A 13,839-nucleotide genomic window follows, 5' to 3' on the forward strand; every position below is an offset into this window, starting at 1 on the left:
GGGTCTAGGCCTGAAATGTCAGCCTTCCTGCTCCTCTGATGCTGCTTGGCCTGCTGTGTTCATCCAGCTCTACATCTTGTTATCTCAGATTCTCCAGCATCTGCAGTTGCTACTATCTCTTGTTCAATGGTGCATCCGTAGAAGTTGGTGAGGAACATTATTGACATGCCAAATTTCCTGAGCTGCCTGAGGAAGAAGAGGCATTGTTATGCCTTCTTGATTGTCACAATTACATGTGAAGTCCAGGAGAGGTTGTCAGTTATCGTCACTCCGAGGAACTTGATGCTGTTTGTCCTCTCAACCTTAGTTCCATTGATGTAGATGGGGGCGTGTCCTCCACCTTTTTTTCTGAAGTTGATGATCAGTTCTTTAGTTTTGCTGATTGTTTTCATTGCACCATGTCACCAAGCCCTCCATTTCCCTTCTGTATTTTGACTCATTGTTGTTAGATATCCGTCCGACTACGGTGATGTCGTCAGCAAACCTGTAGATGGCATTCATTCGGAATTTGGCAATACAGTCGTAGGTGTACAGGGAGTACAGTAGGGAGCTAAGAATGCATCCTTGGAGGGCTACAGTGTTAACTGTTATTGTGGAGGACATAAACAAGTATCTCAAATTTCAACGATAATTATAGAGCCAATTGTTCTCCTATTTGGTTCCAAAAGAAATGTATTTTCGATGGAATGAGTCTGAATCGTCTGTGCCCATTGCATATATCTGATGTAGACACATAAGGATTTTCCTATACACCTTAATACACTCCATCTTGCACTCATTCACTTTTGAGATAGAGAAATCAAACACGCTCCCTTTCCTTGATGTTAGTTTAGACATCTGCTCATAGTTTCTCCACTGCTGCCTTTAATAGTCTCTATACGTATTTGGATTTGTAAAACTCCAATCATTGTAAGATTGGCTTTAGCAATCATGTAAATAGGCCCTAGCATTTGCTCACCTTGCAAGCGTGATGCAGAAAAAGAGGTCATCAAAGCTACCTTATGGGACAATGGCAATTCTGATCAAACCATTGTTCACTGTGTATTGCACAAACTTGCAAATGGGCCAAAGGCCATAATGTTCAGACTCGAATTACACTGGAAGGGCAAAGTCCTTATAATGTGGGTCATTTACACTTGTCAACAGTGAATACATTCTGACCCAGAGACTTGTTCTCTGCAAACAAGTAATATATTCATCCTCGTGCCTTTTATGAATTACCCCATGAGATGAACATATTGCTGCACAACAGTATGCTTCCTCAGTTTTATACCTGCACGTGTGCTAGCAACTGACCACAGCAAAAAGGTCTGCATAAGCTTCAGTCAAATGGGCACATCTTGTAGTCAGAGTGGAGTGGTGTGCAGTCACATTAAGAGAGACGCGTTTCAGTCAGGGGCTCCTGGAACAGTAAGTCAAAGACAACAAAAATAGAAATAGCTGAAGAAACTCAGTAGGTCTGGCAGCATCTGTGGAGGAAAAATAGAGCCAATGTTTTGAGTTCGATGAACCTTATTCAGAAGTGATTGTACCTAGGGAATGATGGTATATATGCTGAAGACTGGTTGGGGAGTGTAAAATGAATAAACGATAGTTGGAAATGGAGCCTAAAGAGAAAAATGGCAGTTGGGCAGACAGTGGATGGAATGGACAGTGGTGAGCTGGTGGAAAGAAAATCTGATAATAAGGAACGTTAGTAGGTGAAAATGGGTTGACTGTGATGAAAGCAAGCCCGTGTGATGACAGGGTTAAGGGTATGGGGTAAGTAAAGGACATCGAAGAAGGTGTTCAGGCTGTTAAATTACTGAGCTTGATATTGAGACATGAGGAATCTATAGTGGGAAATGAGGGAAATGAGATGCAGTTTTTTTTAGTTTGTGCTGAGGTTTGTTGGAGCACTACAGTAAGCCTGAGAAAGAAATGTGGGCCAGGGAACACTGGTGATGTGTTGAAGTGGCAGGCAACAGGAAGCTCAGGGTCATTTTGGCAGACAGAATGTAGGTGTTCTGCAAAGACGTTACCCAGTCCGCACTTTGTCTCCCTGGTGTAGAGGAGACCACGTTGTGAGCAATAAATACAGCAAGCTAGATCGATTGAAGTGCAGATAAATTACTGCTTCTCCTGGTAGGTCTGTCTGAGGCCTTGATAGTGAGGAAGAAAGAGTGCTGTCAGTTCAGAGGGAGATAGGTTCAAATGGGAGAGGGGTGGCAGAGAAATTAAGGTGACTAATGTCACATTAATAGTTTTCAATTAACAGGTCGAATGCAGGTAAAAGGTTAAGGGGTGGGATGATGTCCAGATGTAGAATGTTGGAGGCAAGTGAAGGGTTCTGTGGGTCCTTGAGAGGACTCCTATCCAAAAAAAGTGTGCATGGAGGCAAAGGCAATGGAGGAAGAGTTCAACATTATGTCATGCTCGAAATTTGTAGAGGTAAGGGTGCAGAGGGATAAGCTAAGACCTTTGCTGAGTGCAGAACTTGATTTTGATTTTATTGTCATGCATAATTTACAGTAAGAATACAGTGAAAAGCTTTCATTTGTTGCCACGAAACGGCACCATTTTGAATAATTTAACAATAAGGTTTAAAAAAAAATGTAGCTTGAAGGGACCCTAACCTTCCTGAGCCAGATCATTACGGTCAATAACGCCTGTGCCATCATCCCTCTGCCAACACTTGACTGCTGTCTATACTGGACCCAGCTGACATCAAAGTTGCCAATCCTCAGGCGCCATCTTTGCTGCAGGGCTGATACTCCTTTACAACTGCATCACAGCTGCCAGTGCTGGATCAACCAACAACAAAGTTGCCAATCCTCAGGTGTCATCTTTTGCCAGTAGACCTATCTCGCCAACGTTGCTGATGGAGCAGCCGCTGATTCTAGGTCCTGTCCTTGCTCTGGAAAAGTAAGTAGGGGCTCACTCACTTCCATGCTGGGCCTGCTTGAGGTCCATGGTAGGCCCACCCAAGATCCTCACCCTGGGTTGGGCTTGATACTGCTCGAGGTCTGTCCCCTGGGTCTGCTTGAGGTCTGCCACTGGGTTCTTGCTGGTGCCGATGCCGTCCAAGCTCAGAGGAAGGTAAGCAAATGATAAAACAGAAAAGATAGGGAGATGAAAAAGAAAAAGCAAAGCAGTTGGTGCGGACGAGCTCTGCTACAGGAGCCCTCCTCCATCCCCGTCTTGGACCAGATATGGACCAGAGAGTGGAATGTCAGAAGTGATAATAAATGACTGACAAGTCAAGGGCAGCTCCTGAGCACATGGATTTGGATCAGTAAAAATCAGGTCCATCTCTTTATGAGGGGGTGGCATTGCAAATTTTGGGCACTGTATCACCATAAATTCCTGTATGGTTTTTGGTGCTGAGTGGACCTCTGAAACAGAAGCTTCCAGAAGTGGAGATCACAATCAACATGAGTGGAGCCAGGCAGTTAGACAAAAGGAAACTAGGAACTGTGGATGCTGGAAATCTGGGACACACAGAAACAAAAATTGCTGAAGAAACCCAGCAAGTCTGGCAGCATCTGTGGAGAGAAAACAGAGTTTCAAATCTAATGACTCTTCTTCAGAACTGTTCTCCAGCAATTTCTGTTTTTGTGAGTTGGGGGGAAATGTTGTCTTAGCTCTTTCTGCCCCCATATGGACCATTTTCTCGTGGACTGAGAGAAAAGGATGTATTGACTGCGATGCAAATAGGTAGCACAGCTGGAGGAAAGGTGGTAAGGTGTCTCGAGTGAATGAGTCAAAGATGGAGAGGCCATGTAGGGTTGGTAGTGTGGGGAGAATTGGGTATTTGAGACTGAGTAAGTAAAGATGTTGCATGCAATAGTGAGACTGGTGTAGCCTTGGTGTGAGGTGGGTGCAGTGGCAGTGATGGACTGAGAATGAGGTAGCAGAGAGAACATGGTGGCACTTAACCCTGGCAGAATAGTGAAGGTCACTGACCTTCTTCCTATGCTGCTGGACGTTCCTCCAGGCAGCTAAAACTGTTTGATAACTTCAGTCAAGGCTGGCTGAATTTGGTGCTGTGGTCTCCACTACCAGTCGTGAAGAAGTCTGCACAATCCTGTCCACCAGGACCTCCAGGCTCCTGTCCTCAAAATGGATTGCCAATTTCACCTTGACTGTCACCTTTCACCTGTATCTGTGGCAAATTTCATGAACTTCGAATATTTGTCTGGTTGGATTATGGCCTTTTAAATATGGAGCTAGCGCCAGGGTTAACAGTCTATTCTGGCATATCCCATCAGTGGTGAGTTCTTCAGTCTAAAATTGGACAACTGTGGCAGGGTGTGTTGTTAATAAGCTGAGTTTGGGATGATAGATTGAGGGAACTCGCTAGGTACGACTCACGAAGAAAAATCCATGAAATATGATGAAAATTACACTTAACTGGAATATTGTAAGTTTCAGCCTAGAAATTCTGGATCATGTAACTCACCGTCTGACTCCCCAAAGCCTGTCCGTTATCTACAAAGCACAGGTCAGGAGTGTGATGGACTCATTTGCCTGGCTGAGTATAGCTCCAAATACATTCAAGAAACTCAACACTGTCCAGGACAAAGCAGCTCACTAAACTGGCAACTCCTCTACCACTTTCAACAGTCACTTCCTCCAATGCCAAAGCAAATTGGCATCAGAGTGTACCATTTACAAAATACATTGCAACAGCACACCATAGATCCTTAAACAGCACCTCGCATGGAGGCATCACCACCGTACAGCGCACCCCAATCCAAGCATCCTGAGTTGGGTCAATATCTGAAACAGCCTTCCTAACAACACTGTAGGTGGACTTAATCCCCAGCAGACATTTAGATAGCTCAATAGTAGTTAGGATGAGCAACGCCCATATCCTGTGAACAAGAAAACCTGGGGTTTTCCAAAATATAAAGCAGCTAATATTTTAAAAAATCTACATTCCTGCAATGTTTCAGTGGTTTGATTGAAGTACTGAGTTACATAGAACTTGAATGTTCTGTGTTCTAACATGAGTCTGTGGTTGAGATGGCATAATCAACTCAGAATTCCTAACTTGTAGGGGTGGGGGTTTTGTGGAATTGGAGATCTGTAAGAAGAGAAAATGCATTTTAATATTTTGTACATTAACTGTGAACAGATCATGCGTTAAATTGGTATAGTGCGCATTCTGCATGACAGAATGGGGTCGCTCTGTACCTTGTGGTAGGTTGTATATCATGGGATTGATTTTGCTGAACTGGGCAGTGCAATATCTTGAGCAAAGTAGCCCTACTAGAATGTTCCATATTTTGTTATATAATCTCAATTTACTTTAAATATTGTTTGAAGAGTTTTATCAATAAAGAAACTTTTCTTTTTATTTGATTTCTCTTAGAAAGAAGCTGGCCGTTGTCATTTAATTAAATTGCTAAAATGGGAAGCTTTTGATGAAGAGAAAAATTTAAAACCGGGCATTCTTCTTGACTATTTATACAATGCTATTATATTTGCTGCTGGGAAAGGATTTCCATGGCCCAGTGTGGCACTGGCAGTACATTTTTCAGAGGAACTACTTTATGAAACTGAAGGTAATACTGAAATGCAAGTTATTGTCATTTTTTTTATAATACCTTTAGCTCAGAGATATTGCTGTTTAAGGGGTTGTCCTGATTAATGATTTGGAGACATAGGACAATTGCTTCTGTTTAAGATATTCTAGTACTTGACCCTGTTCTAGTACTTAATCCGGGCCATGGGGTTAATCATAACTTTTGTCCTGTCGGAAACCTGAAAGCATTATTCCTAGCTAAGCAAGCACAAACAAGATAGTGTCAATGATAATAAAAGACACCGGGTTCATAAATTTATTTACAATTATATGAAGTTGTACAGTTCAGTGTGAAAAGCGGAAAGGCAGAGTATTATTTAAATATGTTGGGAAATGTGCACGTACTCAAGGATCTTGGTGTCCTTGTACACCAGTCAATGCAAGTAAACAGGCAGTCACAGCAAGTAACTAGGAATGTAAATGGTATGTTGACCTTCATTGCAAGAGGATTTAAATTCAGAGGTAGAGATGTCTTACTGTAAGGGGCATTGGTAACACTACACCTGAAGTATTGTGTGCAGTTTGGGTCTCTCTACCTGAGAAGGGAAAACCTGCCGTAGAAGGATTGCAGCAAAGATTAACTAGGCTGAAACTGGGAATGGCAGAATTGTCGTATGAAGAGATTTGTTTGATTGGATTTGTTTTAACTAGAGTTTAGAAGAATGAGAAAGGATCTGATTGAAACATATATAATTCTAAAAGGGCTGTACAGACCAGATGCAGGGTGGATGCTTCCCCAGGTCGTGGAATCTAGAACCAGGGGTCACAGTCTCAGTGTATAGAGTAAACCATTTAGACTGAGATGAAGAATCATTTCTTCACTAAGAAGGTGGTCAACCTGTGGAATTTGCCAGCACAGAAGGCTGTGACCAGGTCACTGCGTATATTCAAGAAAATAATTGATCATTTTTTTCAGCAATTAATGGCATCACTGGGTTAGAAAGAAAGGAGGAAAATCACATTGCGATAAAGCATCAGCCATAATCATATTGAATGGCGGAGTAGGCTCAAAGGGCAAATGGCCGAAGTTTCTATGTTTCTATATTGTTTCTTAACAGTTTCCAAAATTAATTTAAACATGCAACCAGTCTCTGGTTTCTTAATGCTTTATGTTTCTTACTTTCATTTCTTTACATTATAGCGTTTTTTTGCTCCTTCTCCCATGATAGATGTGCAGCTTTTCCTAAAGGTTTTGTTGCTGTGCTGCTGTTTTGTGCATTTTCTTTCAAATGTGGTTAGCGCTGCTGCCTCACAGCATCAAGGATTCAGGTTTGATTCCATCCTCAGGCAACTGTCTGTGTGGAGTCCGCACATTCTCCCTGTATCTGCTCTGATTTCCTCCCACAGTCCAAAGATGTGCAGGTTAGGTGGATTGGACATGCTAAATTGTCCATAGTGTCCAGAGATGTGTAGGCTAGGTGGATTAGCAATGAGAAATATACAGGGATAGGGTAGGGGTGGGTCTGGGTGGGATGCTCTTCAGAGGTTCATTGTGGAATTGATAGGCCAAATAGCCTGCTTCCACACTGTAGGGAAATGGATTCTATGAATTAATTATGAATGTAATTTGAATTGCAACTGATTGGCTCAAATTAAAGCTAATCACCAATGGTTGGAGACCAGGAATGTCATCGCTGAAGGTGTTGAGAAAGCTTCAAAGCGAGAAATACACTACAAATTGAAATATCTCCTGTGAGCATCTTACACTGTGAACATGATAGGAGCAAAGTCTAGGCAAGAGACATGTTTTGTATTTTTCCTCTTTTAGGAATACGGGAGTTAAAAGCCAGTTGCAACCCTGATTTGTATATGCTAGTTTGCTGAGGTTCTCCCATTTGCTAGCCTGGGTTTATGCAATAGTGTGCTGTGAAAATCACAGTTGGAGAATAATCCGCTAAACATCCTGAATTGCAGATAAGGAATTCTTGTTTTTGAATACTGGAAACTAGTCAGCAAGCCAGTTCAAAAGGAAACAGGATTAAAGGGTTTCAGTTAACCGGCAAGACAAAGAATCTCAAAATCAACTGCTCAATTTATCAGTCATGACCCAGGGACTGATCTGTGTATCTTCCAGCTTTTATTTTTGTTGGACTCACTTCTCATTTCTAATCAGTATGTAAGTATGTTACATTATTATTTCTTCCCACATAAAGTAACAACTAAATTTAGTCTTTTAACTCAACAAACCCTGGTAAAATTGGTTCATTGTAAAATATAGATTCATTTGGTTTGGGAGAAAGGTATCAACAGGGAAGGGGATCAACCTTTTCTGTAATTTTTCTTGCTGCTGAATAGGCCTTCCAGAGCAGAAGCTATATATCGTCAGAACAATTGATGTATGCGGATTGTGCAGCTTAAAGGAAGTGTTGGAGGGGATCCTTTTTATTTAACCTTATTGTGAACAACCACAGAACAGATGAATAAAGAATGTGGGGGAGCGGTGTCGTTCATGGGTGGTGAGTGGTGGAGTTCATCCCTCCTTATCTTGAGCTTCATAATTTAGAGTATCTTGTCTGGAACCGTAGTACATTAGGAACCTTGCCTGGGGACTGGTTATAACACAATTCATAAGTGCCGGATTTAAATGATATGCGTATATGTAAAGTATAGATTCAAGTTTCTTTAAACAACTTTTCCACAAATGGCAAGTTCTCACAAATTAATATACCATGGACGTTAACACAAATGTGTATGCATATATATTTTATATAATATCTAAGAACATTTCCTTTCTATAAACCTTTGTTTTTGTATCGTTATTTTGCAAAATAAACAGTTTAGATTATATTAATTATAACTGAAAATATGGAGGTAAGAACACTTTTAATTTTTTTCAGATACTGCTCTTAAAATTAAGGAAAGACTGGCAACAAAATGCTTGTACTGATTAAAGATTTCAGGAATTAATGTTTGATTTTATATTTGTTTTTGGTTTATTTGGCAAAACTTGCCCTTATAGGAACAGCAGCTCAACTGAAGCAGCCCTATAATTCATCTTATAACCTTCACATTGAAAGGCTGGATTAATTACCTTGGAAAGGTCTTCATTCTTTGAGAGAAATATTGTCCACTTCATGCATGAATGTTGCACTTGTTCTCTTGGCCCTGGGGTGTCATGCAATGTCTTAAAAGTTAGTTCCAACATGTGCTTTGTTGTTTCTGTCATGTCTAAAAAGGAAGTCAATGCACCTGAATCAGATAAGTTTGGTCTGTTCTAGACCATCTGGATATATCGTAAAATATCTTAGTTTTAATATTTTACAAGCTTTGCAAATGCACGTGAAAGAGTGAATTATGATAAAGTAGTCCAGGAGAAGTAGGCTAAAAACAGATGTTAGATTTGTGTTTAAGTATTCAAAGGAACTAACACCATTTTTAGGCATGGATAAGGATTGCATGTCTTTTGTCCTACGGTGGTGCGCTGCCATATTGGGGTTTTATCAGTTTGTGTGGCTCCTCTAAATTTTTAGGTCATTGTTGTAAATATCTAGTTCATGCTTCATGAGATTTTTTTATCCATTTGTGAAATATTGGCGTCGTTGGCTGCTCAGCATTTATTGCTGATCCCTAGTTGCCCTTGAGAAGGTGGTGGTGAGCTCCTTTCTTGAACTGCTGCAGTCCACCTGCTGTGGATTGATACAAAATGCCATTAGGGAGGGAATTCCAGGATTTTGATCTAACGACAGTGAAGGACCAACGGTATATTTCCAAGTCAGGATGGTGAGTGGCTTGAAATGGAACTTGAAGGTGTTGGTGTTCCCATATATCTGCTGCCCTTTCCCTTCTAGATGGAAGTGGTCATGTGTTTGGAAGATGCTGTCTGAGGATCTTGGATGAATTTTTGCAGTGCATCTTGTAGATGTACACACTGTTGCTACTGAGCATCATTATTGGAGGGAGTGGATGCTTTTGAGATGATATTTAGTTTTGGGAAGGTTAAAGGGAAGGTAATTAAAATGCTGGGATTCAGAGATTGCCAGAACACCTCAAGAAATAGTTGTTCAAAAAGTGACCCATGTTTGTTTAATAATGTTGGAATATCAAGATTATAGTTATAAAACGGCAAGTGGGCTTACTCAACTAAATAACTGGTGACAAGATATCTGAAGTCTTTGCAAGCTCGATGGCAATTCAGAGAGATATTTTTGTTTTGGAAGGTACTGTAAGTTAATGCAAAAGCATTTGATCAACCCCAAAAGGTTGTAAAATGCAGTTACCTTAGGTCATAGAAGAAATGTTAAACGAAGGGCAATTAACTTCAAGATCTGTTTGTGGACAGCCTAGAGCAGGTTACATTATCATGAATTTATTTGGAGTTTAGGGAAGTTCTCTGCTTTCAACTTATTTGGGTAGTTGCTGAGAAAGGTTGTTGCAGTTTGGGAATCATGTAGTTTAAAATCTACTAAGAGGTAGCTTAAGTAAATAATAGTTAAATAAATCTACACTGTAAGCAGAGTTAAGATTAACTTCAGAAACAAAAACAGAAGTTGCTGGAAAAGCTCAGCAGGTCTGTGACGAGAAATCAGAATTAACGTTTTGGGTCCAATGTCCTTTCCTCAGAACTCAGAAACATTAACTCTGATTCCGCGTCACAGATGCTGCCAGACCTGCTGAGCTTTTCCAACAATTTCTGTTTTTGTTTCTGATTTACAGCATCCGCAGTTCTTTCGGTTTTTATTTAAGATTAACTTCATTATTTATTGCGTGGAAAATGGATGAGGCTTAAGCTCAGTTTTAATTTTGTGCTGGAACAGAAGCCTGAAGATTGCCTGGTTTGAGCCTAGTAGAAAATCTACACTGGCCCACCACAGAGTTTTATGAAAAAAAATTAGTTTGGAAGGATTGGAAAAATGACCCCAACAATGGATTCAGGCATTCATAGCCAAGAGAGGTAAATTAAAATTTTTGCCCCTAAGAATAGCTGGAGATGAGCTAAAATCTCCAATGAACTGTGCATATTTATGGGTAGTCCCTGAAGTGGTAAATATTTTTACCATTATTGTGTCGTATAGGATAATTCTTGGTGATAGTAAGAACCAAGCTCAAGAACATAACATATATAGTTTTACACCATAGTTTTAAGTGAATCGTTGTTGTCATATTGCTACATCTATATATGTTAAAGTTTGTTTTTGTCTGTGTGATGTAGTTCCATTGGTTAGAAGGAATTTATCATTAAATGTAATGATAGGTTGGACAGACTGGGCTCTTCTTCACTGGGATTTAGAAGAGTGAGGGCTGACTTGATTGAAGTATATAAGATCCTAAATTGTCTTGACAGGGTGGATTTGGAAAAAAATGTTTTTTCTTGTTGGTCAGTCCAGAATTAGGGGTACTATTTTAAGATTAGAGATTGCCTTTTAGGAGGGGTATGAAGAGAATTTTTCTCAAAGGATTGCATAACTTTGTAACTCTTGCTTGAGAAGCTGCTAGAAGCTGCATCATTGAATATTTTTAAAGCAGAAATTGATAACTTCTTGTTCGGCAAGGGTATCAGGATTATTGGAATAGATGGAAATGCAGAATTCGAAGCACAAACTGATCACCCATGATCTTAATGAATAGCAGTATATGTTTGAGGGGCTGAATGACCTACTTTTGCTCCTATTTTGTTTGTTCATATGTTAATAGCTCCTGACTGGATCACAATGTAATTTTGTTCAGTTTTTGACGCCCCGCTTTAGGAAACTGTCAAGATCAGGTAGAAGGCACCAAGGGAGGTTATAAGGTACTAATGGTGAAGAAAATACATAAGATGATGCACTTCGATACATATTATTTTAATTTGAATGTGTCTGTCCAAATATTGTGTCCAGTGCTTGCAAATAGAAATCCTAGAAATGATGCAGTTAGTGGAGCCGATGGAAATCATTGTCCTTGATTTCCCATGACTATTTCAACATCTACCTCCATTATTGCTCATATTGGCTTTTTCCCTCTCTTACTTTTTCTCCCAAACGCAGCCATCCCTTCAGATTTTGGTAAGGTGAAGGTCTTGTGGCATAGCAGTAGTACCCTGCATCTGAAACAGAAACTTCAGATTCAAGTTGTGCTTGATGGCCAAGGAAGGTACATTCATAATATAGCCGACATTCAGTATCAGCTTGTAAGTCCTTTCTACATATACCAATGGCAGGTGGTAAGAATGGGACAGATTCCTCGTGAATCATGTGATGGAAATAAATTGGAAAATATCTCATTCACAATCCAAAGCTTCAGGTAGCAACATGGATGCAAAAGCGTATCTTGCCACAGCAACTCCAATTGTTCATTTGGCTGGATGACCAATATGGACCAGATTTGTGTCAACAGAATGTGGTTCAGGCCCTATTCTGATTGAGTTGGATTTGGGGCTTTACTCCATTCCTTGCTGTGGTGTCTCTGTGGGCCAGACCTGCCTTTGGCAGAGAACTTCAGAAGAAAAAATGTGATCTACTTTTCTTATTGGTTTCCAACTCTTCCGTTGAAGAGAACTTGACAGTGGGTGGGAGGGTGACAAGTGGGGACTCTGCTGTTTTCCTACCTCTGCTCTATTGCCAGAAGGGCCATGAACTTTCTTCCACCCCTCCTCCAATTGAGGCAATTAATGCCCACTTTAATGCCCACCTCTTCTAGAATTTACCCAGTGGCAAGTGAGGGGCCTGTCATATACGAAACCTGAAAAGTAAATCTAGTTGGGGTTGCTTGTGGGATGTCCTCATTGTCATGCACTCGGTGTCTAATTGAGGAACCCAGCATTGGAAACAGAGGGGCTGCTGGACTCATGGCATTACTCTTAGTTTCACTCCCTATATAATTGTTCTCACCTGAGTAATAGGTGTGTGCTGTATTCATGTCAAACAACTTCAAATCTTGAGATCCATGCACTCCAAGAAGTGCCACCTCTCAAAGCTGGAATAGATGATGGACTTGAAATGTTGGTAAAACGTGACTAATTTCAATGAAGCTAAAGTTTAGTTACAAATCAGCATTTCAGCTTTCACGAAACAGTAAAGTGGAGACTGGAGAAAGTTTGAGGATCTTCTTGTATCAGGTTCTGAAAATGATAATGTTGGAGATTAAATTAAGCTCCACCCAATCTGATGCCATCCAGTCTTGGGTGGGGATGGCCTGGCTCCTGACAGTCGTCGTCGTCATACAACATTTGCCCTCCTCCCCTTGCACCGTGTCTAAGCTGATCAAAAAAAACACTAAACTACTCAAATCCCATTTATATGTAGCCTACTATGTCCCTACATTTTAAATACTCATTCCAGTGCTTCTTAAATGTTGTGTGAGTACCTGCCTCCACAACCCTCTTGGGTAGCTTGTTCTATATAGCAACCATGGGTGAAAAGAGTTTTTCTCAGATCTCTTCTAAACCACCTGTTCCTCACCTTAAACTTATTTCCTCTGGTCTTAGACATGTCTGCAATTGAGCAAAGATTCTCATGAGCTACTCTGTCTATGCCTCTCGTAATTTTATATACCTCAATCGGATCTTCCCTGAACATCCCCTGCTCCAAGGAAAACTAACCCAGTCTATCCAGTACCTCCTCATAGCTGAGACTTTTCATTCCAGGTAACATCCTGGTGAATTTCCTCTCTGCCCTCTCCAGGGCAATCTAGTCCTCAGGATAGTGTGGCAACCAGAACTTCACACTGTATGTGCAATTATCCAACGTAATTTGTACCTATTATTGTCAAACGATAAACTACATCTTGTGAAAATAAGTGCCTCTTGTTAGCACTCACTAATGGTTCATCCTCTACACCATACTACTCCTATTCAAGAAGGGAGGGACACAGAAGGCAGGAAACTCTAGATCAATTAACCTAATATCTGTTGTTGGGAAAATACAAGAGTCTATTATTAAGAAAGAAATAACCGGACATTTAGAAAAGCTTAACACAATCAAACATAGTTAGTCAGGTTTTTTGAAAGGGACATGATGTTTAGCAGAGGTCTTTGAAAATATAACAAGCAGAGTTGATAAAGATGCAGGGCTGAATGAACACAGCAGGCCAAGCAGCATCATAGGAGCAGAGAGGCTGGTTGCTTGCTGCCACTATTTTTCCTTTCTACTTTTTTAAATAAACAAGAAAGATTAAGACAAACCCAGATAGGGTACTGTAAGAAAACAATCAAAGGTTAATAGAAACTTAAAAATTACCAAATTAATTTTTTTAGCATGCTGGTGCAATTTAAAAATAGGAAGTTCTGTTAAACTGTACAGGGTATTAGTGTACCGTTTTCACCCCTCTATTGAAGAAAATGATATATGGCATTG

General features: G+C 40.5%; 1 protein-coding gene across 1 annotated transcript in view; it reads left to right on the forward strand.

Annotated features, from left to right (window-relative positions):
• Nucleotides 1–2,370: 2,370 nt before the first annotated feature.
• c5h8orf74 (chromosome 5 C8orf74 homolog) overlaps nucleotides 2,371–13,839 on the forward strand; it is a 22,052-nt gene continuing 10,583 nt past the window's right edge. Inside the window, exons 1-2 of the mRNA XM_048597059.1 lie at nucleotides 2,371–2,430; nucleotides 5,357–5,549. Of these exons, the coding sequence (XP_048453016.1) occupies nucleotides 2,371–2,430; nucleotides 5,357–5,549 (253 nt within the window). The remainder of the gene's footprint in view (nucleotides 2,431–5,356; nucleotides 5,550–13,839) is intronic.

The sequence above is a fragment of the Rhincodon typus genome, chromosome 5 (assembly GCF_021869965.1).
Source record: "Rhincodon typus isolate 14 chromosome 5, sRhiTyp1.1, whole genome shotgun sequence".
Lineage (NCBI taxonomy): Eukaryota > Metazoa > Chordata > Chondrichthyes > Orectolobiformes > Rhincodontidae > Rhincodon > Rhincodon typus.